General features: G+C 41.5%; 3 protein-coding genes across 7 annotated transcripts; 2 read left to right on the plus strand and 1 right to left on the minus strand.

The window, feature by feature from the left end:
* Nucleotides 1-447: 447 nt before the first annotated feature.
* Nucleotides 448-9,020, plus strand: LOC135109844 (inner centromere protein A-like). Its single transcript, XM_064021599.1, has 7 exons — nt 448-1,143; nt 2,804-2,892; nt 3,141-3,284; nt 3,559-3,720; nt 3,895-4,045; nt 4,195-4,351; nt 4,834-9,020. The coding sequence occupies exons 1-7, from the start codon at nt 1,086-1,088 to the stop codon at nt 5,957-5,959; spliced, it is 1,887 nt and encodes a 628-aa protein (XP_063877669.1). The 5' UTR covers nt 448-1,085; the 3' UTR covers nt 5,960-9,020.
* Nucleotides 9,021-9,538: 518 nt separating this feature from the next.
* Nucleotides 9,539-16,124, plus strand: LOC135109848 (uncharacterized protein C19orf47-like). Of its 5 annotated transcripts, none has more exons than XM_064021607.1 (3): nt 9,539-9,797; nt 10,581-11,663; nt 15,744-16,124. In XM_064021607.1, the coding sequence occupies exons 2-3, from the start codon at nt 10,609-10,611 to the stop codon at nt 15,766-15,768; spliced, it is 1,080 nt and encodes a 359-aa protein (XP_063877677.1). In that variant the 5' UTR covers nt 9,539-9,797; nt 10,581-10,608; the 3' UTR covers nt 15,769-16,124. The 5 variants fall into 5 exon arrangements, with proteins under 5 accessions (XP_063877677.1, XP_063877678.1, XP_063877676.1 ...); XM_064021608.1 differs by having other exon boundaries at nt 10,596-11,663; nt 15,730-16,124; XM_064021606.1 differs by having other exon boundaries at nt 9,540-9,797; nt 10,596-11,663.
* LOC135109845 (E3 ubiquitin-protein ligase RNF25-like) lies at nt 13,955-22,360 on the minus strand. Its single transcript, XM_064021601.1, has 8 exons — nt 22,068-22,360; nt 20,469-20,537; nt 19,921-20,055; nt 19,461-19,566; nt 18,965-19,098; nt 18,420-18,540; nt 17,685-17,876; nt 13,955-17,284 (listed from the first exon to the last, which is right to left on the minus strand). Exons 1-8 carry the CDS (start codon nt 22,085-22,087, stop codon nt 16,655-16,657), a joined length of 1,407 nt encoding a protein of 468 aa, XP_063877671.1. The 5' UTR covers nt 22,088-22,360; the 3' UTR covers nt 13,955-16,654.
* Nucleotides 22,361-22,385: the final 25 nt, after the last annotated feature.

Consider the following 22,385-nt stretch of genomic DNA (forward strand, 5'->3'; position numbering starts at 1 on the left):
CCAGAGTTAATTGTTTGTTGACACACACACACACACACACATACACACATGATGCAAGACTCAAAGGTCATCAGTCCTCAACCCGCTTGTGGGATTTCCTGGTAATAGAAAGTGAAGATTACGTGTAGTAAGCAAAAGATAACCCATCCACACCCTAATAGTTTTAATAGTTTCAGTTGGATGCATTACATGAGAGCTGCTCTGTTACATCCATTCATACGTCATATCATGGACTATATTTTGAAACGTTTCTGTCTCGACTACATTCAGAAGGCTCTAGTTGAATTAATACAGAAACGGCTAATCACCTCTGTAACCTTTGAAAATAGTCGTGGTGAGAGAGCAAAACCATTGAGAACACGGGACCATATTATGTCATGTGGTGGGCAGGACCATATAATACACGGGGGAAGACACATCACCAGTGAAAACGTGTCCTATCACTATGGAACGTATTGCACCATGTTAGATGAGCGAGGTAGGATGCTCGCCCCGCCGCTCTCTTATCTGGCCAGACAACTTTCAACTGTACTCCAAGACGGATCATACGCTACTCACGGAGGGATAAATGTGTGCAAATCTATTCTTCGGAGTGTACTTTATTGTTGAAGTGATATATTATGGCGTGGTAATGGCAAGAAACACCTGCAGCATGAATTGACGTGACAAAGAATGCTCTGTACTGACATGCAGAGCAGTGCATGGTACATAGCGCCTTACCTTTGGCTATGTAGTATGCCATCAGTGATGCAATATTACGTGAAAGACATGCCAGAAGTTTAAGCAATAACTGAAGCCAGCAGAAGAATAAGAGATTATCAAGATAGTAAGATTGATGGAAGTTGAGATGACACTTCTTCTTCAGCGCTAGTAATTCACTTTTGAAACACCTCAGGACAACGGGTGAAGGCGGCAAGAGGATACGAAGAGGACAGCAAAACATTCTCCAGGACTTAACTTGATACCAAAAGATCGCGAAGTCGGAAAAAACTCGTTAGGCAATTCAAGGAATCGGACAGAGCGTGCGCCTGCCTAATAAGGGCGGCTGGCTGCTCCACTCCTCGCTTAATATCTCAGCATTCGGCATGACCACGGCTAAAACCACCATGGAAAAGACGGAGACGAAACCAGAGGACGGTGGAGGTGAGTTTGGGCGGCTTTTGTTCCTCATACAGTAAGAGTAAAGAGGGAATAGGCACGTTTATGGAATGAGTCAGACAGGCACTTGGGATGCGTCATACTTAAAACATCGTCATATGCCACTCGCCTCACTGGCGCACACTCGCCGCCCTACCATTGCTTTCAGTGTATGACGTGTGTGGGATAATGTGCCTTGTGACCTCTCTGTTGCATATCACTAATGACAATGATGGTAGGAGGAATGATAAGCCTGCTCGCATTCGACTCTTGCTAAATGATACCATAATATATTTCCTGCTTCAGTTATTTATTCCTGTTTGTATCTCCTTCCACACAGGTTTCATTCCACTAGTACTTAGCGGGGCTCATAACTTACGTATGTGGTATCAGCATTGTTTAATGGTCGTTTACCTTAATGACAGGTTAATTGCGTAGAGGAGTGATTTGTGTATCTCTTTATGTTGGCACGCTGATATTCAAAGCTGATGACGCCCTTATCGATACCACTTGTCAAGAAGTTTGATCACAGGTTCAGGCGACGCCCCCCTGTGACATGGTATGCGTAATGACAAGTTTGAAGAACTGATGTGATTGACATTTTCAAGGATAAGTTTCAGTTAGATGCTCTTCTTATACTCTTGTCACCATTTTTATTAAGACCCAGTGCTTCACATGATTACTCCTTCAGACAACCGTTGTGACTTTCTTTTGCTATTTCTGTATCAGTGACCTTCAAGAGTAAAGAATCAAGTATGGATATCAGTGGTTCATGTGGGGGTGGATCAGTGTATCAGAGAAAGTCAGAAACATGTCAGCATCCATATGTGTGAAAATGGTCTTATCTCTTCAACATGGCCGTAGCCCTTGACATGATGCAACATCAGGGTCATCCTGTTGAGTTGACAGAGTTAATTGAAAAGAAGAAATGACTGTAGTGACTTGCAGTATGTTTATATGGTTGAAATTGCATAATATGCAATCATTTCACAGGTGAAGGTCTAGAGGAAAAAAACAAAAATCGAACTTTAATTGTTTGTAATTTTGAAATAACATAATATTGTGCAACTATTACACAGATGAAAGTCTGGAGGAAAGATGCTTAAAAAACAAACAAAAACTTAACTGTTTATAACATTGAAATAAAATAATATTATGCAACCATTACATATATGCAAGTCTGCAGGAAATATATATATATATATATATATATATATATATATATATATATATATATATATATATATATATATATATATATATATATATATTAACTAATCAGTCTACCTAAACAGTAATGTATGATAAACAAGTGATCATATCAAAACTCAGAATTAGGGTGATGACTTTTGGCTTCAGTGTCGGAATATATCATGTTCATGAACGTTTATTGTTTGCTTACCATAACTGAATGTGAGTCATACAAAAGACTGTCAAACTTAATATGAAAGGAACCAAGTTTTCACCATATCATGACAGTTCTATTGAATAAAAATCTATATGATTAAGATGATTGGTATGAGCATTGAACTTGCAGCACAAAGACAAGTACACTAGCATGCAGTATCTGACTCATGTTGCAGTGACCTTTGTGAATTGATCTGGTCCTCACAGATCAAGGTAGCAACCTTCATAGAGTGTCTAACCAATATCCTCTACTTTCCAGAGATGACAGAGTCTCAGATGACACAGGCAGAGTTCACTGATAAGATGGAGACTCATCAGGCCTTCATACATGCCAAGTCAGGTGAACTGGTGAGTAATGAGTTACATTTCACCTTATTGTAACCTCATAAATTTGTTTCATGTCTTTTTTTTTTTTTAATGTAATTTAATTACTTTTGATAATGCTTGAAGCAGTATGATAATTGTTCATGTGCAGCGATATAAAACTGCTTAAGGAAAACTAAATTAAAATGTTTAGTTTAAGTTTAGCTCTGTTTTTTGGATAATTTTATATATTTAATTTATTATGAGCTTAATACTTATATAATCGTGGACAGACCCGCCTGATGGACACCCTGAAGACAGTGCGTGAGAGCAAGGAGCCACTGGCACAGGTCAAGAATACCCTGCAGGAAGAAATCAACACCTGTAACAAGGCCATCAATGCTGTATCTGAGGAAGTCACCCATCTGAAACAGAAGGTGTGTGTGTGTGTGTGTGTGTGTGTGTGTGTGTGTGTGTGTGTTCATACATGGTTTCTTCGTCGCCAGCTAAATTGTACCACATATTTATCCATGATTTGAATACAAGTGTCATATATACATAGCCATCATCAGTGTTCTAGCAAGAAATTATTTTGGTCCATCTGTTTATGTTCATATACAATGACTGTTTCTAAGAATTTCTGCCCCCTCAGAGGGATAGGAGCAAATACCAACCAGCTCTGTCCATTGCTGACCACCATTCACCCCACAGCTGAGGTACCACAATGTGAAGCAGATCCTTGATAACATAGAGCGCCTTGAGTACCAGCTGCGCAACAACAACTTCAAGCCCAGGGAGGAACAGAAGATCCTTGATGAGATCTCAATGCTCCAGAAGTCCATCCGCACCCTCCGGGAGTACGAGGCCAAACAGGTGAGGCTTTGTTTCTCAGATGCTTGTTGTGTGCCATAGACTGCTGTTAATACTGAGGTGTTGGAAGAGTAACAGATTCACAAGATAAAAAGAGATGACATAGATGCCAAAGAGTATAAAATTGAGTCTGTTGTAATATGGAATTTGTACTTATTCCATTTTTCTTTGTTTTAGGTTGAGAACAAAAAGTACCGTGCAGAACGAACTAGACTGATAGAGGAGAGAAACAACAATTACTCCAAGATCAGGGCTCTTTATGCTAAGGAGGATGAAATTAAGAAGGAAGTAGCAGTTCTGCGTGGGGACATTTCTGCCAATAGAAAATGTAAGAAATCAAGGAGGCATTGTAGAGTAGTGCCACCTTGGTATAGAGATGAGGATATTGTTGAGCAGTTTTCCAAACTTTCCCTTTATAAAAATTATTTCCCCACTTTTGCCATGAATCATCTGGATTCTGTCCCTTTGTCTGTCTAGCCGTTGACCAGCTGCGGCAGTTGCGGCCTAAGCTAGAGCAGGAGTGGACAGCTCAGCAGCGGAAGCTGAAGGCAGCGCGCAATAAGCGTTATGAGGAGAAAAAGCGATTGCGGCAGGAACAAATACGGGAACGGCAGGAGGAGAAACGGAAGCTGTGGTAAGGCACCAGCAACATACTGAATGTATTATGTTGCTGCCTCTAGGTGTATTCAGCCAGTTTTGCCTTTTTATGCAGATAGTTGGGCAAGGGAAGGAGTATTAATATAAGGAATATATATATATATATATATGAATAATATTCATATAAGGAAGGAGTATTAATGTCGTCATCATTGTTTTTGAAAGGCAGCATTCATGGTTTTGCAAGTGAACCTTAGCAACTTGATGGCTGAATGCCAGTTTGAGTATGCATGGTTATGTGCAACTTTTGAGATTCCTCTTCAGAAAATATGCATTTAGTTTATTCCAGTTGATCATACTCAAAATTTTTAATCCAGTGACCCAAACCACTACAGTCTGTTTTGTCCTTATCACTTCTTCATTGTGCTCAGTTTCACATCCTGCTTTCATAGTTTTAGTTGTTAAAAACAGGAAGGCAGTTTAGAACCTTTATGAGTGGCAGTTTTATTAACTCTTCAGGGAGGAATATGAAGCAAGCCGAGAACCATATGAGGAGGAGAAGAACCTTTGTCGACTCCTCATCAGTTATCTGCAGTCCAGTGTGAACGGCAGCACTCCCACCCCCAGCACCCCAGCCTCCATCACGTCCCGGCACTCAAGCTTCAGCACTCCCAGCCTCACTCCTGCCACCACTCCCTCCCAGCCACCCCCACCTTTCCCCTCATGCAGCTCTACAGAGGCATTCAGCTTTCCCTCAAAGTGTAAGAACATGGTGCCTCCTGAGTCATCTGGTGCTTACTATTGTAAACCCAAGGATGAGAATGCCTTGACCAAAGTGAGCAAGCGAGAGAAGGCCAAGGTGAGGAGGGAACAGAAGCTGGCAAATCGCACAAAAGAGTTGCCACACACACCTGATGTGCTCCTGAAGTTCAGCAAGTTGTCCATCACTCCGCCCAGGAACACAGAGCAGATCCCTGGGGTGATAGTCTTGCTGCAGGACCAACTTCAGCACTTCCACTCACTAGCACTGAGTGAGGGCACCAGCAAACAGATTGATGGCAGTGTGGATAACACAAACAAGGTCAAGGGTGCAGGTAAAAGCTCCAGACCCAAGAGCTTGCCTGTAGTGTCTTGCTCCCAGCCCACTTCTGCCTCAGTCACCACCACCACATCCACTGAGCAGGAGCTCTCCAGTGAAGTGAAGGAAAATGGCCAGCTCTCTCCCATCACTTCTGCTGCCTCCTCCACCTCCCCTGCTATCAGTGTGTACAGTGTGACTAGTCCGGTGTCAGTGCCGGCAATAAATGTGGTGGCGCCTGGTGTGTCGTGGGCAGGCAGTGTTATTCCTAACCATGTACCTAAAGACAGTTTAAGTGAAAGCAGTGTTAGTAGTCCAACAAACACTGAGCCTGTGTACAGTGGCATTTCCCATGCAATTAATGGAATGCGGCATGAAGTGAACTCAGTGCCAGAGCTACAGATGTGCTCAGACATCCTGTCGACAGGGAACAATGACTCGTACTTCTCTGGACCAATATCATACACCTGTAATGTGGTGGAGGGAAAGAGCTTGAAGGAACCAAACAATAATGGTGGCTTTAGCTATGCTGCAGTTGCAGCAAAGGTGAAGCCACTTGAGTTTTGAGCTGTAGCCAGATAGCTTAAGCTTATATATTAATGGTTTATTTGTATTGCTACCAAAGATGATTTGTAAATACTCGTTTGCTAAATACCCTTGTTCTATATAGATTTAGTTATTTTTGCATTTCTATTAAGAATGACCTATAGATGCTTGTTAATTGTGTGCAGAAGGCAGAACTTGCAGACAAACAAAAACTAGTATGGTGGTGCTTGAGGGAAATCACTGTTAAGTGGTTGGTTGATCTTCATCCATGTAGAGTAAGAGTTCAGTGCTCAAAGGAATGTAAAAAAATAGTATGAATAGAGGAAGAAGCGGAGAAGGTGTAGGAGGTGCAAGAGGAAGACCACCAGTGATAGGACAGTGCTGGAGTACATGGGAGATTAGGGTGTGTGTGGACAGGAATGTAACTAGTTGTGGTCATCCATGGGGGAAGGTGTCACATAAATATGATACTAATTTAACTGCATTTATTACTCAACTAATGATCTAGTCACTAGTCTTAGTTATTCAATGTTAATAATGTTTGTGTTGCTTTAGGAAATTACCTTTGGTACTGTTTTTATATTTATATTGTTTTATATGCTAAAAAATATATATATTGTTGCCCAGAAACGTGTCATACTCTCCCCCTCCACGAATGTGCCTCTCATGGGAACACTGATTCATTTCAGAAGATAAGCCTTCTGTTGATGACAGCATGGGACACAATGCCCTCCACATGTGTACAGTACAGCCAACCAAAACATCCATGTTTGCAATAACACTAAACTATACATTGCATATAGACATGGTACCAATATGCATCTACTGTTTTTATTTCATATTCTATTGATCTTGAGTGTCATTTTGTAGATAACTGCACCATCCCATTCGGAGGCAATGCTTTGACAGGCACTGATGTGGTGGTGCCCCTTGGAGTGATGTCTTCAGTGCTGTGTTGCTTCTAAAGCCACAGTGAACTGAAGAAGTGACACCAAGGGCCAAGAACAATATTTAATAGTATTTTAGATGCCTGTAATTTAATTTCCCTCTCCTAGAAACACTGTTATAACTCGTGTGGTGAAGGTATTATTGATGAAATGGCCGTGTCCAAGTTCATTGTTTACAAAAAGTCCAGCTCAGGTAAAGCCCAGATATCATTTGTATACATCCAAATAAATTTCTTTTACGCAATATATGACAGGCTTATGGGCAGTGCCTGGAAACTTGTCAGCTGCCTTGTCCAAGCTTAACTGAAAAACTTTGGGGTCCAGAGAAAAACTTTACATTGAATGTTGTGTGCAGTGTCTTTCTGTAACACCAGGCTAATAGCCAGGCTTGTGCACTGACACCCTCTGTTTTCATGTTAAGCTCTTCTTGGATAGGACTGTTCATGATTGTGTCTAGGCTGACTGGGATGTCTTTAGACACTTCCAGGATGTGTTTGTGGTGATGCATCTCAGACATGCTAGGGAAAGGGGTGTTACATATACTATTGGCTACTGATCTGTTTCCCACCATGAAGTGTGTGGTGTGTTGGTTAGACAATTACACTGAGCATGTTTGAATTGTACCATCTGACAGACACTGTTAGAATAACTGCTGTTGGAAGTGAATGGTTTTGCCATCCACAGGGAATAATTTGACAGTTGTAGGTGATGTTTTTTGATGCTCTGATTTGTTATTTAAAGCACATCAGTGGTCCATGACCTGCTTAGTCCAGACAGCCACATTGCTGTACTCAGCAGCATGGCGTCTTCTGTGAAGAAGAGTGTCACTAAGACATGTTATTTATTTCTTGAGTAAAAGTATCACCAGCTTATTTTTGCTCTAGCTTCTCAATGTTTTGTATCATTGTTGAAGTATACTGCATTCTCATTCAGTATTGCAGGTTGGATTGTGATACTATGCCAGATTAAGATAACTACTATAGTGAGACTAGTTCAAATGTATAGAATATTTTAAGTGATGGGGCAAAGCCCATCTTTTGTTATGGTGTGTAGCTTCATAGTTATTCTCATGATAGAGATCAGCTTTATTTGTTGAGTGAATCTATGAATCATATATTTCAAAAAGATTATTTGCAGTGGTGTGTTATTATACTGCAGTTTTATGAAACCTGAAATTTCTTTAGTGTGTGTGTGTATAGAACCTTTTGTTTTTGTGACTAGCTATGATCCACTCATGTGCACCCTCCTGGCATGATAGTGCTACTTTATTTAGACTGTACTGATAAGGGTACTGACCGCACACACATCTGGTCAACTCAGTATTTAGTCTTGTAACATCAAACACAAAAACGGGTGTTGATTGTAACTGTGAAGTATCCATGCTTTAGACAAAATGATGTAGCAATTTTTCCTCATCAGGTAACAAGTGGGGCATCATAGGAGTGACACTTGATCATTCAGGATGTTAATGTTATGTAGATGAATGTTGTTAGTTATGTTATAATAAGAAACACTGCTAACCATTAGTCCTGCTATCATGAAATGTCAACCAAACAAAAAACCTTGAGCATTTCTTGTATTAAGAATGAAAATTATGTTTAAAAAAGCATACTGTACTCAGCAGTCCTGGTTCGTTTCCATGATAGTTTAGACATGATTTTGCCAAGACCTTGCAGAACAGTAAGTTTTCTTTCTGCTTATAGTGAAAAATGAAAGACTTAGGAACAGTGTTATTAATTAGACCTCAGGTGGGCTGCAGTGTTTGGCTTATTGCAACATATTGGTGTGCTATTCATTTCATATCAGTAATGCTTTGATTCAGAATGTAGTACTAATCAGTCAATGCTCTGTAAGTGTCACCAAGTTTGAGTGCAAAGCAGAAAGGGTGTTGTCTGAGGAGATCCTAGGCACTGTGTCCAAAGAGGGGTGTCTTAGTGGAAGTATTGTTAAATATGTGCACAAATCTTGTTAAGTGTGTTATACAGAGGACATGATGAGGGACATTACTGGCACAAAGGTGGTGGGAGTGTCTGTGACTACTTACACATCATTATTGGAAATTTTAGGTACAAATTTATGCATAATTGGACTCGTTATGTACATAGGTAAATATTTAATAAAATAAATAATGTTTATATGCTTGGTTTGAAGGTCCACTTGATGTATATATATATTAAAAAAAAAAAAATGTACAGGATGATCCGACCTAAAGATACCATTACCTCTTAGCTATGCTAGGACACACACACACACACACACACACACACACATTGAGTGAAATGAAAAGGGACAAAGCAATAGAGCCAACACAAAAAAGGACAAAACAAGAGACGCCACTAAAAAGGACACGTCACAAATAGGGACATGATTAAAGGAAAAGAAGCTATAAAAAGGAACAGAGCTTTATAAGTTGCAGAAAGGGACACGTCACAAAAAGTGACATTCATGACAAAAAGCGACACAAAGCAGTATGTCACAAAAAAAGGACACAGGTCACAAAAAAAGACATCTGTCACAAAAAAGGGACACAGAGATGATGAAAAAGTACACAAAACAATATAAATAATGAAAAAAAAGACATAAGACAATATGGGTCATAGAAAAGAGGACATAGGTCACAGAAAAAGGACATATGGAAGGAAGCCACAGCCAATGGCTGTTAGACAGGGAATCGGATGCAGTGTTGTGATGGCGGCGAGGCGCGGGCCAGGAATAACCTCCCAGGAGCCTCAATAACCTCTTCCCGGCCTCCCTGCAGCGGCCTTGACGGGGGTGCTGACCAGGCGTTACCAAGGGGGCGGCGTGAGGGCCTGATCTGACCCTAAACAGCCCCCCATGACAGTGCCCGGTGGTGAGGAGGGGCAGGGCTAGGGGGTTGACCGCTTCCCACTCACTCACTACACTGGTCTGAGGTTTGTTGATTTGCTGCTTTTTTAAACGTATATTTGGATGATATTGAAATAACATTAGCGTTTTCATCTGAGGGCGGGGTTAGGTTAAGTTAGATTTAGATTCATTCATTTGGCTAGGGCGGGTTGACCACTTCTCACTCAGACACTGCACCGGTCTAGGTTTGCTGAGTTGCGTCTTGGGTAGAATTGCAGTTTACGCAAGTAGAAATGCTCCTAGTAATGTGATCTGCAAGTTGAACGTGATCAGAAGTACCTTGTGTGAATTGTGTTAAACTGCAAGAGAATCGCAGTTTGTTTAAATGTATGTCATTTTATTGTGCTTTCAGATCATACAGTGCTTGTAGTTATAGTATTCAGTTAGTTTTATATATCTAATTGACCATGAGGAAAAGTGAAATAGAAGATTAACTAGATATTTCAAGGTTTCTATGCAAAAATATGATTTATTTATTTATTTATTTATTTTTTTTTCAAATAAATAATCAAAACAAAATCAAACCCTTTGATGAAAATGCAAATTTTGTTTCAAATATCAACTAATACAGTCCATGTAGTTATAATATTCAGTTAGTTTTACATCTCTCCAGTTAACAGTAATGAAAGAGATGGGGAAAGATTAAGTGCACTGGTTGAAACTAGTTTACATCCTACAATAAATAGGTAATCTGTAATATTTCTTCAACTTGTAAACTTCTAACTACCTTTACATTTTACTTACTTAATATGTAATGATTATTTGACATTGAAACTCTCTGTTCAGACATTGAAACTCTCTCTATTCAGACTCTCTCTATTCAGAAAGAGGAGCAAAATGTCATCCATCAGCGACACCTCAACATGGCTCAAATTCTTTACCGAGGCTGGCATCCCAGCAGGCGAGGCCACCAACTATGCCATCATCTTCACTGACAACCGCATCAAGACGGATATGCTGCTGGACCTGAACCGGGAGTACCTGAAGGACATGGGGATCACGGTGATGGGGGACGTGATTGCCATCCTTAAGCATGCCAAAGTGTTCTCTGGCCAGCTCTCCCGTCAGAAGGTGCTGCAGGTCACACCAGCTGCCCCTGCCCAGCATGAGACACCGCCCCCTGCCCCAGCCCCCAAGAAGAGCACCCCAGCCACCAGGATGCTGGAACATTATGTCAGGAAGGAAGGGCCACCCCCATCACCTCCCTCCACCAACCCAAGTCTCTCACAGAGCCTCTCTTCGCGCCTTAGCTCAGGCACCAAGAGGCCTTTGGAGGAGGAGGACTCAGGAAACAGCAAGAGGAGCTCAGTGTTTAATAGGCTTGGTGATAACTCTGTCACGAGCACCACCAATGAGAACCCCAAGATAACCATTACAATGCATGGGAAAGATGTCATCCGCTCATCCCCATCAGCGGAGAATGGCACCAAGAAGTCCTCTTCAGTCTTCGGTCGTTTGGTGTTCAATGAAGATTCTGACTCGGGTGCTGGAGAACGCGACCTGAGCCCAGGGAAGCCACTGGAGTACCAAGGTATTCTGAAGTACACCTCCAAGGAGAGTGCAGAAAAAGCAACACCAGTTAAGAAGCTGTCAAGCAGTTCTTTGGGCACCATAAGCTCAGCCACGGCCATGAATGCAGACACCACCACCAGTGTCAAGAGCAGGCTAGGGGTGCAGAAGAGTACTGGAGGTGCAGCTTGCTCCAGCGCTGGGATATTTGCCAGGGATATAATAAGCAAGACGCCCAAAGCATCCGCTGTCAGCACATTGAAGGGAAAGGTGTCTCCTGCTGTGGCGACAACACCAGCAGCATCCAAAAGTCAACCGGTGGGAAGGACTGTGGTTACAGCGGCAACCTCTTCTTCTTCTGTGTCTTCAACAGCAGGGAAAAAGTATGTCAAAAAAATTGTAAAAGTGAACAAAAAGACTGGTGAAATTGTGAGTGAGGAAATGATACCTTTAAAAACTGATGTGTTTAGTAGACTTGGAAATTAATTAGTGTGGAAAGTGTCTCTTCACATCAACATTATGGTATGGGCATTGATTAATTCAGCTGAAACCTGGAATAGAGAAAAGTGGGCTACTTCCAAATTTACATGAGATAGATAACTTCTTGTCATTTTATCAGTGATTGCTCTTCAGCCAAGAAACAAAGCTTCATGCCAGTGTGTAAAAACACCCCATGACAGGTTTTGAGAAACTGTCATTTAAACTTCATGACTGCATGACACATTAGTTTTATTGATGTAAAGCATTGTGGCTTTCACACAAAACCAGTAACACCAGAATGAAACTTTATTAATGTGTGTAGATATCCCAACTGTCTTTATGGACTCTTAATAGTTGATATATTTCAAGAATGATATTTTGAGTACAAGGAAGTGAGGAACAAGTATGCTTAGTTGAGAGTGTCATGCTTTCTATTCAGGGACTGTTATGATGCAATAGTGTGTGCCCATGCTTGTGTGTGTGTGCGTGTGTGTGACACTTATGTGCTGAACCGTTTTTATTTTGAAATGGCATGTAACTCTACTGTGGAAAGTACTGATGCATACTCACAAAGTATTGTGTGTGTGTGTGTGTGTGTGTGTGTGTTTCCAGGAATGCACAAGGTAAAAGTTAGCCTGACATTGAAGTGATGTGTGTTTTAAGAACCAAGTTAGTTTTATAATTTTTGACTGAGGTCACACTTTTCCCAGGAAGGAGGAAAGTATGTTTATCTAATTTGACATGCTGCCTAATACAAGTAATATGTTGGAGTTATGTTGCTTATTGACCAGGAGGGAGGAAAAGGTGGCCTAAGGATGCAGTCATTGAGGGAAGCTTTGACTGAGGAGGGAGGAGGCTGTGGAGGCAATGGCCAGTCTTTACAACTTTCTCCTTCATTCATTCATGTATTCATGACTAACACCCTCCAGTCCTACTCACCCAGGGAAGAGGGAAATGTGTTATGGGTCAGGCCAACACCTGGAACACTGTGACTGCATAATGGAGCAGATAACACCCAATCTCTGTTCATCAGACAGATGTGTAGAGCACAAGGCTTCAGCCCAAAGCTTTGTCATAGATGACACCATTCTAGTGGATACCAAACTGAGTTTCCTGCTCAGGCCTTGTGTTCTGGGAGGACTGGAACAAGTGGCACCTCTGTGGTATTAGACAAGGATGATGAGGGCATGAAATGAGGGAGTATACAGATGTTACTAGTGTTGCTTAGTTTGTCATTATTCACTTTACAAGTTATATTTTTAATATATCAATAAAAAAGGTTTGCATTTTTGCTGTGTAACTTCATGTCATGTCAAAACAAATTAATACATGCCTTTGAAACAGTAGTGTAAGATATAATTATTGTAGTGTATATTGTGATACCTGTACTGCATGACTGCTCATCTGCTAAGTGAAGACTATCAAGCTTGTTAGATGCAGTGGTAGAGCCACTCGTATTTGGGTTCCTATCTGTCCGTGGCACCAAGCTGTCACTTCAATTGCTTGTGTTGTGGCTTGGAGCTTGGAGCACCAGTAGGTATATACAGATGGATGTACTACCAGCTTGCAGGTGATGGTTTGAACACCAACCACATGGAATGAAAATCTGTCTTGAGGTCCAAGGGCATGATGATGATGATGATGATGTGCAATATGATGGACCCAAAACCAAGATAAAAATATATATATACTTTCTTTGGTATAGTAAAGCAAATGTTCAGTTGAAGCGCTTTGGTATTAGACATTGGTCGGAAAATGGATATGCATTAATATTATGTCTAAAAGTATTTAATTTGGATATGTGCATGGAGATACTTTGTCTCAGCCACCACCTCTGTGAGGCTTCAGGCTGGCGCAGAGAGATAGATGAGACCTCTTGTGGTTTCATAGTACGTACAACTTTTAAATTGTAATGTATTTTTGTGAAGGTATTGATATTGACATCAGTCATATACTATTTATGATACATGTCAAATATAAGCATTACTTCTTATAGTATTATGAAATAGATATGTTCCTTTGTTTCTGCTCCTCAGAGTTGATTGTTCAGTAGGCAACAAAATTGAGTTAAAGTTTCTGTGTACAGATAACTAAAATTTTTCTGAAACCTAAAACAAGTAAAAATTTTCTTTATACATTTATTCATAAGACTTGGTCATCCAGTGAAAATATAAAAGGGGAAGTAAATACTGTGTAGCCAGTAGGAAAGGGATAATTTATATTTCACATTTAATACAGTATGAGACAATTATTGTGTTACGTTGATCCCAGTAAATACAAATCAGTGTCATTTCTACAAAGCATAATTCAAAAAGGTATTTACCGGGCTGTGATTGCACACAAAGGAATGCAGGGTTCAGTCTATTGTTGAACTAAGATTTTTAAAGTTTACAATAGCTACACAAATTTCAGCCTTTCCAAGATATGGTTCAAGTGCAAATGTCCATGAGTGTGACACTTGGGGAATGTCTCGTCGGAGTCACTCCTTCCACCGTGCTTCAGCGAACCCGTTGGCAAGACCTTGAGTGGCACAAACCTGTATCAGCACAATTGCCAGATAATGTGTAAACAAAACCAAGTGATAAAAGGTCCAATCAATCCCACGGGTGGCACCAGACCTTGAACTATTCCACAGACTGCTCTTTGTAGAAGTGGAAATATTGTCAAGAAAATAGCAATAACTTAGAAAATACATACTTAAGAAAAGTAATTAGGAACTTGTAAGATAAAGCAAGGCTTGCATGATGGTGCAGAGCTTGGTGAACGACTTCATTACTTAGTTGTGGATTAAAAGTCCAGCAGTGTGTGAGGAAAGCACCTTCCTCAGAGCCACCTTGACATTTGTCAGCAACAGCACACCAAGACCAAAGCCTTGCTGGCTGATCTCTGTACCTAACTAAAACTTTTGTTTCAAGTTTATTCTTATTATTTACTACTATGTAAAACTACATTAGCATTGTCATCTGGGTGACAACTTTTTCCCCCTCTTGTCTGTGCTGCAACAAAGTCATGGACATAATCCTTTTTCTGACAATCTGAAAACAATAATCACAATACATATATAGTATAAACCATGCCGTATGTTGTACATAACCTGTTAAGTAATTACTGCATCTATTCACTGTTACACAAATAAAGAATAAAATGAACACATGATAGTAATAGAAAACTGATGGGCCCAACATTCGGGAAAATACCACCACATACTAATCAAAATCTAGGAGACATGAAACAGTCCTTAAGTTGTAGTGCATGACTGATATTAGTCAAGTGAGTAAAGGTACCGCAGCAACCGTCCCTAAGTTTGTCATTCCAGTGGCTATAAATTGTACTGTATTAGGAAGCTGATATCCCCATCCTCTCCCTCCCTTCATCAGATGCTAACATGGCACTCAGCTTAGCCTATAATATCATCACAAAGGGTGAACTGAAGTGGCTGTCTTGTGTCGTCCCTCAAGTAAGTGTTCCCTTGCTTCAGACTTTCTAACTTTATGGCTTATACTTATCAATGTGTACATGGATATGACTAACAATGTGCCCTTTACACTAGAAAACATTTTATTTGTCCCTGAAAAATACCTGTCAAATGTAAAACAATCATACATAAGTGGTAGGTTTGTCATATCAGCTGATTTAATAATTAGATTCTTGTAAAATGTCTCAACATGAATCTGTTCCTCCCCAACAAGACACACCACAAACTGAGTATGAGGCAGGCAGAGCACATCTATGGATCACTACACCACAGTCAGTACTAAGTGGTGCTGTGAATTAAAGCAGCTTAACCAGTCTGTCTTCAGGGCACTGGTCATCAAAGTCGATTACATATATTATAAGTAGTCAAGTAATTTCCAACACATACACCATTAATTATTATGTGAATCACAGCTTTAATTATTGTTATATTTAGTTTTCACCAATCCTGAAACCGTCACATCTTCTGTTTCTTCCTCTTCAATTGATGCACAGTTCTTCATTTCCAGGGTGAGGAAGTTGCTGGCCAGATAATGAGGCTGGTGTGTATGTGTGTGTCTGTCCTTGGCACTCCAGCTTGAGGCCTGGCCCCTGGCACTGCCACTACCACCAGGTGCTGTCCCCCTCACCCTCGACCCAAGAAGGTTGCCGAGTGTTACCACGGAAGTCTGCCTTGTGTTGTGTTTGAGATGATACATATTTAGAAAAGAGTAGTTACAAGCATCCCTTTCCATTCACCCTCAATTAAACTCATAACAATTCTCATCACAGACTAAAATGTAAAACTAACTTTTGATCATCTAAAATAGATTAAAAACAAACTATTACTATACAAAGTAAATATTTTGTGCATATAAAAAATAAACTTTGTGAAGAACTCAAATACAAAATCTTTCCCCAAAAGAACCCAAGGACAGCAGGGTGTGCCACTGTCTGCCACACACTGCCAGCTTCTGCATCTTCTCCTAGTGTTTATATTATGCAGGACTTTGATTCTCATCAGATTTGCTGTCTTTAATTTGTTGTCTCCCCTCATAGTTGGGAGAGTACAGAGGACATTAATTCTCTGTCAAAGTTGTGAGTTTAAAATTTCTATGAAAATCTTGATTTTGCTAGTGGTACACCTAGAGGAATATCTTACGGCCAAGGGACACGTAATGCTATTGCTATACACCGAGTTGGGGGGTCTGGGGGATGCACGAGGGGGGGATGACGCACGGCCAACACACTCATCTATGGCGCTACGGTGAGTAAGCTGATCATTGTAACTACTTCTACAACACCCATCTCTTTTGGAAGTTGAATATACTGAATACTTGAGGGTTAAATACATCATTATGGTAATACTTGGTACACAGACGAGGAGAGAGAGGGCAGAGAGGAGGAGACAGGGCGGCCAAAACCCTGCAAGCCACATTCGTCAACTCCAGTCTTGAGCAGAGTGACGCTGGGCTGATGGGGTGAAGTTGGCGGGAGGCCCACGGCCCCTGCCCCTGCCAGGACCATACCGCTGCCTGCTGCCAGGCCCCTTGGAACCCCTCTTGCTGCCCCCGCTGCCTCCCCCACCACGTGCCCCAAAGCACACCTCAGCCCTGTTGTCACCATGATGGTAGATACTGCCATTCTCATATTTGCCTTCATCGTGGCGGCCATGGCTCTTGCTGCCCAGGTTGTTGTCTATCATGCAGGAGTTCTTCAGACCTGTAGTGCTGTACTCTTTGTGTTCAGGGATGATCCTGGAGGACCCGTGCGTTCCTCCCCGTCCGGCACCCCGCCCCCGGCCCCCACTGTTGCCTCGGCCTCCTCGGTTGCTAGCCCAGTGCCGCCCATCACCCCCATGGTCTGTGTTCCTCCAGGGCTGCCGGCCGTAGCCTCCCTGTGTCTTGTGCCCCTGGTGTCGGGGCTGGGTGGGGCGGCTGCCTCGCCGGGCAGCGGGAGGGGCAGGGGCAATGGGCGGCTGGTCCTCCACCGGGGCCTCCACGGGGGAGTCTGGAAGGCTGAGACTCGCCTCCTCCTCCAGGCTGCCCCCAAAGCCCTCATAGAAGTCCACCTGGGAAAAAACAGGCAATACAACACTAATGAAGTATTAACAGTGAACCTGTCATATTGATAAACGTGTCAGTCTACATAGATCAGCTAGAAACTTTCAAATCTTCCTTCCCCTATCTGAGGGTTTCTGCAGGGAGATAACCTTGTGAAACATGCATGAATTCATGTCTTATTTTTCTTTCAATATGTGAATATTCACCATTTATTACCATCAACTATTTGTCTTTCTTTTTCTTAGAGAACAAACTATAGTTGCACCCTCCAAAGGAAACAGCAACTTGTTTTCTTCACTCTGCAGCACCAAAAGGTCTTACTTTTCACAAAACAGTGTTACTCTCCTACAATACAGCACAACCTTGTTCTTCCTCCAGGATTTTACTCACTACAACACACAACATTACCCTATTAGATGACAACAGAAACTTGTTCTTCTCTTCCTCTAAGTCAATGATGCCTCCCTTTTCCTTCTGCTTGAGGTACAGCTGTGCCATCTTCTGCTGTAGAGCCACCAGGGTTGGGTCATCTGCTCGGAACTCCATGGTGTTCTCCTCTTCCTCAGGTGGGGCAGCCAGCAGCAAGTCCTCACTGTTGAGCTTTACAGGAAAATAATCCCATTACTTATATGTTGATGCATTGGGTTGATGCTTGCCCAATGCTGCACACAGACACAATGCCTGCTAGGTGCTGTGGAAGCTACCAAGGCAGTGATGAGATTATGATATAGCACTACTGGTAACAGCAATGCAGAAAGGCTGCTTCAGCCAATACATACTTGGAAAATATAAAGGCAGGTTAGACAATACAGTACAATCTCTAAATGATTATGAAAATATCTTTGACACTCATCATTAATCTCATTTGTGGAATGACATTCTTAAGAAAAAAGATTTCTAATAGGAAATGAAAGAAGCTCTGTGGATATGTGAGATTGTGTGTATGTGTGTGTGTGCGTGTGTGTGTCGCTATTTTCAAAGGCCACAGAGATGATCAGCCAGGTTTTCAAGACTGTTTCTCCTTTTAAGCACTAAGAGAAATCTCATTAATCTGTCACTTAAACCTCAAAAATACTTAAAAACCTGTGTAATTTCAACTTGAAACTTTTGAAAATAGTAGAGGTGCAACACAAGGTCTCCTACCTCCTTCTGAATGGGATCACGACACACAGGACACATGAGCTGCTTCTTCTCCCGGGCCATCCATGCGGGCTGCGGCTGCTCCTCCTCTGCAGCAGCCTCTTCCTCACAGTTTGCAATGTACCTGTCAATACAACAATCAGATGAGCAAAGATATGCTTCTTCCATTTAATTCTCTGTTGTGATGGTAAATACTGAACCTTTATTTAATCTTGTTCTGCTTCTTTATGCTCCAACTGAATTTATGATTATATGGTTAGGTTAGGTTTATCTTTGTGCATTCACATCCTATTCTATCTCATTTTTTATAAAACACAGATCATGTTTCATCATAAAACACACACTAGTATTAAGAAAAGTTTTCATACTTAAAAACCTGCTAAAAGTAACAAATTAATATGTAAAATTCTTAAAATTTCCTTAACTTACATAACAGGATCATCATAATCACCACCACTAAATATGAAAATTAATATAAGATGAAGACAGAAATATCAAGCCACACATTTCACCTCATAAGCACAAAGACTGAGAACAGATCCACCCACCTTCCAAGGCAGTAGGAGTGGAAGTAGTGGAAGCACTGAGTCTTGGTGAAGGTGTCCGTGTCAGTGAAGTGGTACAGGCAGATGGCACATGGGCAGCTTGGGGTGTTGTTGGCAGTCAGGTTGTCACGCACCACCTGGAGTCACATTACAGTATCATGAATCACCACTACCATCAAATTGTCTTTAATCAACATATGATATTAACTGCCAAACATCCGATATCTTTCACCTTCCCTTCACCAATAAATAATACCTAATAAACTACTGCTAACATATTAATATTATCAGTAGAATGTGAACTGCCAGGCAAATGTAAGATAACTTCAACCTTCCATCCTGTCAGACAGTAGACTATAAATACATCACAGCATTCTCCCAAAAGTGCATCATATGAAGTGTGCAGCATCACTGGCAACAATGTGAAGGCTTCCTAGTGTGTGGTTACAATTCACGTGAGTCACTGGTGTGTTGCTCAGTGGTGTCAGTGGTGTCTCACCTCTATCAACTCATAGATGACAGGACAGCCCAGGTACTCCTCACACCGCTGACGACTCTCCTGGTGGATCTTCTCCAGCACATCGTCATCCACACCACGAGGGTTTCTGAAAGGGATGTGCAACATAAGAGTCAGGCACTGGTAATGTGAACTCTCTGCTTCCTTCTGTATTCCCCCTTCAAGACACTCCTCTAGATCTGGTTTATCCTTTTTGGCTCTTCTTGGGGATTGGCATCTCAGTGGGCTTTTTTTTATATAAATTTTGATGCTTTTTGTCAGTGTCCTTCATAGAAAGATAAAAGATACAGAATCAACTGATCGCATGACCGAAACAGAACATGCAGGATGTCTATGCCAAGAAAAGTAAATAATTTCAAGAGTATCTACTGGCAGAGAAGTTAGCAGAAACAGCAGCTAAGGAACATTCTGGGTAAGATGGAGCACTCAGTAACAGCAGTACCTCAGGGTGATGCTGGGTGATGCATCAGGGTACTCAGGGGGCAGCGAGATGACCAGAGTGACACGCACATGCTGTTCTTTGACATTTTGGGCTGTAGCTGGCACCACCACCACCTCCACCCCTGTTGGCACTCCTCTGCAGGGGTGTGAAGGCAGAAACGAGAGGCAAACTTTATTATTATCATTTTCTCACTTTCAATCATTCCTATACATAAAAAAGACATTGCAGTGTGATTCATTATCTTTTAATTCTATTTTTTTCACTTTTATATTTCCCCTTATTTTGAATGCATGAACACTTATTTATTTATTTCTCCCATATTTTGACATCCAGCCCATCACACGATAAGAAAAAGAGGTAGAAATGTAAAAACACACAAAAGGTCCTAATTCAACAGTACCATATGTGAAGATGGTGCTGTTCCCTGACTCCCCAATATGTGAGGTGTGGCCTGACTCTACTGACTGAGGTGAAGGTACACACCCATCCCACTGGAACATCATCACCTAACCTAACCTAACCTAACTGACTTAGGAAGAGGTACAGACCCATCCCCTTGGAGCACCATGACCTCGTCCAGCATGATGGCCTGCAGCGCCTCAATCTCCTCAGTGATGCTGGAAACACAACAAATTAATAAGTAGGTTCATAATTACCCATATGCAGAAATCATTATATCAAGAGAGAGAGAGAGAGAGAGAGAGAGAGAGAGAGAGAGAGAGAGAGAGAGAGAGAGAGAGAGAGAGAGAGAGAGAGAGAGAGAGAGAGAGAGAGAGAGAGAGAGAGAGAGAGAGAGAGAGAGAGAGAGAGAGAGAGAGAGAGAGAGAAAATTTATATGAATGATTATTTCCTGGGCTTCAAAATGCACAGATTCACACAGACCATCACCAGTGTAAGTCTGGTAAGTTTGCTTTTCTTACACAAAAATAACCACTGCAATGCCTCTTTCCCTTTAACAGGTATGCGGTGCTTCAATTTCCTCCTCTACCTCAGTTTTTTTTTCCTGACTGGTCCCCTTTAATGTAACTTTGAAGGTCTGTATGTTTCAAAATCCTTACAGACTGATACGAGTTAAGCATGCAAGTAGTGTACCCCTGATACGTAAGGATTCTCTATCTACTCCCTAACTATGCCGCGCTGATAAGGGTTCACGCAAGTACAAGGATTACCTCTCAATTCCCTAACCATGTCAGGTAAAGTTAAAGGCTGATTGATGAGGTTGGTCAGTGAAGGGAAAGGAGAGTTTAGTTAGTTAATTTAGATTCATCCTTCTGGCACCTCAGTGGGCCTTTTTTTATGTAATTTTTGTTCCCTCTGGCCAGTGCCCCTCTTACATCATAAAAAATAAAATAAAATAAGAACAATGGATGCTTACTCATTCTCCGGATATTTAGCATTACCACTTAAGATGAAATATGCCTTCCCTGGCAGTGAATTTACATAACTATTCCTAATCCATTCTTTCTGAGGAGCCTAAGTTTATGTGATCTTTATTCTCAATCCTTTACACACTCTTGGATTTACATAACTATTAATAACACATTCTTACTTTTGAGGAGTTTTAATGTATGACCTCTATTTCTTAACCCTTTGAATACTTTCACTGTTTTTATGTAATAGGGACAATGGCATGGGGCAACAAAAAGGAAGAAATTAAGTTATCAGTAATGGCAGTCAAATTCTTATCTAAACAATTATATTTCACTCATACAATACCAAGAATACATAAGCCAACATATGACGCAAATAGAGCAAAACAGGAACATAAGAAGAGCCACCAAAATAATCTAAAACTAATTTCTCTGTGAATCTTTATTTCCGTCTTGGTATACCTTCACCAACACTCCCACCCCTACCTCTCCCTCCTTCCCTACCCTTCTTCTTCCTCCCTCAACACCTCAGTGCCTCACATACCTCACTTCCACACACAAAACACCCAAACCATCCCCTGACACCACGAAATACCCACAAAACACCAGCGGAAACGCGGAAACACAAACTGCGAAGATTGAAATTAGCATCGCATCGTCCATAGATTTTCACACGCATCCATTAAACATTTCCCCGTTCGGGTTTGAGATTCGAACACCAGCTAATACCGTAGCCAAGGTCCAGGGAGGTGATAGTGCAGTCCAGAGGTTACTTACGCTTCGTTGCTGGCGGCCATGACGGAGAAATAGGTAGTTTTGGGAGGGCGAAATAGCAGGAAGGACTCGCTACAGCGGATTCTGTCTCTTTTCTAGGCTTATTACGTCTTTAATCCGTCTCTCGTCGTGTTATAGCAAGTCTTTATCCTCGCTCGTATGCAGGTCACTGCGGCCAATGGGGTGAATGGGTTAGTTTGTCATTAATTTTCGATTTTCCACACGTATCAGACGGGAAAGAGGTGATGGTGGTGGTAGTCAGCTGGCCTCTTGCGCGCGGCCGTCACCTGAACCTCACGACTTCACCCGCAGTGCCACGAG

Source organism: Scylla paramamosain, chromosome 19 (assembly GCF_035594125.1).
Source record: "Scylla paramamosain isolate STU-SP2022 chromosome 19, ASM3559412v1, whole genome shotgun sequence".
Classification (NCBI taxonomy): domain Eukaryota; kingdom Metazoa; phylum Arthropoda; class Malacostraca; order Decapoda; family Portunidae; genus Scylla; species Scylla paramamosain.

What these genes read in the sequence shown, in the direction of transcription:
- LOC135109848 (XM_064021605.1), top strand. Translation starts at nt 10,609, where the DNA reads ATGTCATCCATCAGCGACACCTCAACATGGCTCAAATTCTTTACCGAG.
- LOC135109844 (XM_064021599.1), top strand. Translation starts at nt 1,086, where the DNA reads ATGACCACGGCTAAAACCACCATGGAAAAGACGGAGACGAAACCAGAG. An exon ending in CATTTCTGCCAATAGAAAAT is followed by an intron (nt 4,046 to 4,194) that starts GTAAGAAATCAA and finishes TTGTCTGTCTAG; the next exon opens with CCGTTGACCAGCTGCGGCAG. An exon ending in GAGGAGAAACGGAAGCTGTG is followed by an intron (nt 4,352 to 4,833) that starts GTAAGGCACCAG and finishes TTAACTCTTCAG; the next exon opens with GGAGGAATATGAAGCAAGCC.
- LOC135109845 (XM_064021601.1), bottom strand. Translation starts at nt 22,087, where the DNA reads ATGGCCGCCAGCAACGAAGC. An exon ending in ATGGTGCTCCAAGGGGATGG is followed by an intron (nt 20,056 to 20,468) that starts GTCTGTACCTCT and finishes ACACCCCTGCAG; the next exon opens with AGGAGTGCCAACAGGGGTGG. An exon ending in TCACCCAGCATCACCCTGAG is followed by an intron (nt 19,567 to 19,920) that starts GTACTGCTGTTA and finishes CATCCCTTTCAG; the next exon opens with AAACCCTCGTGGTGTGGATG.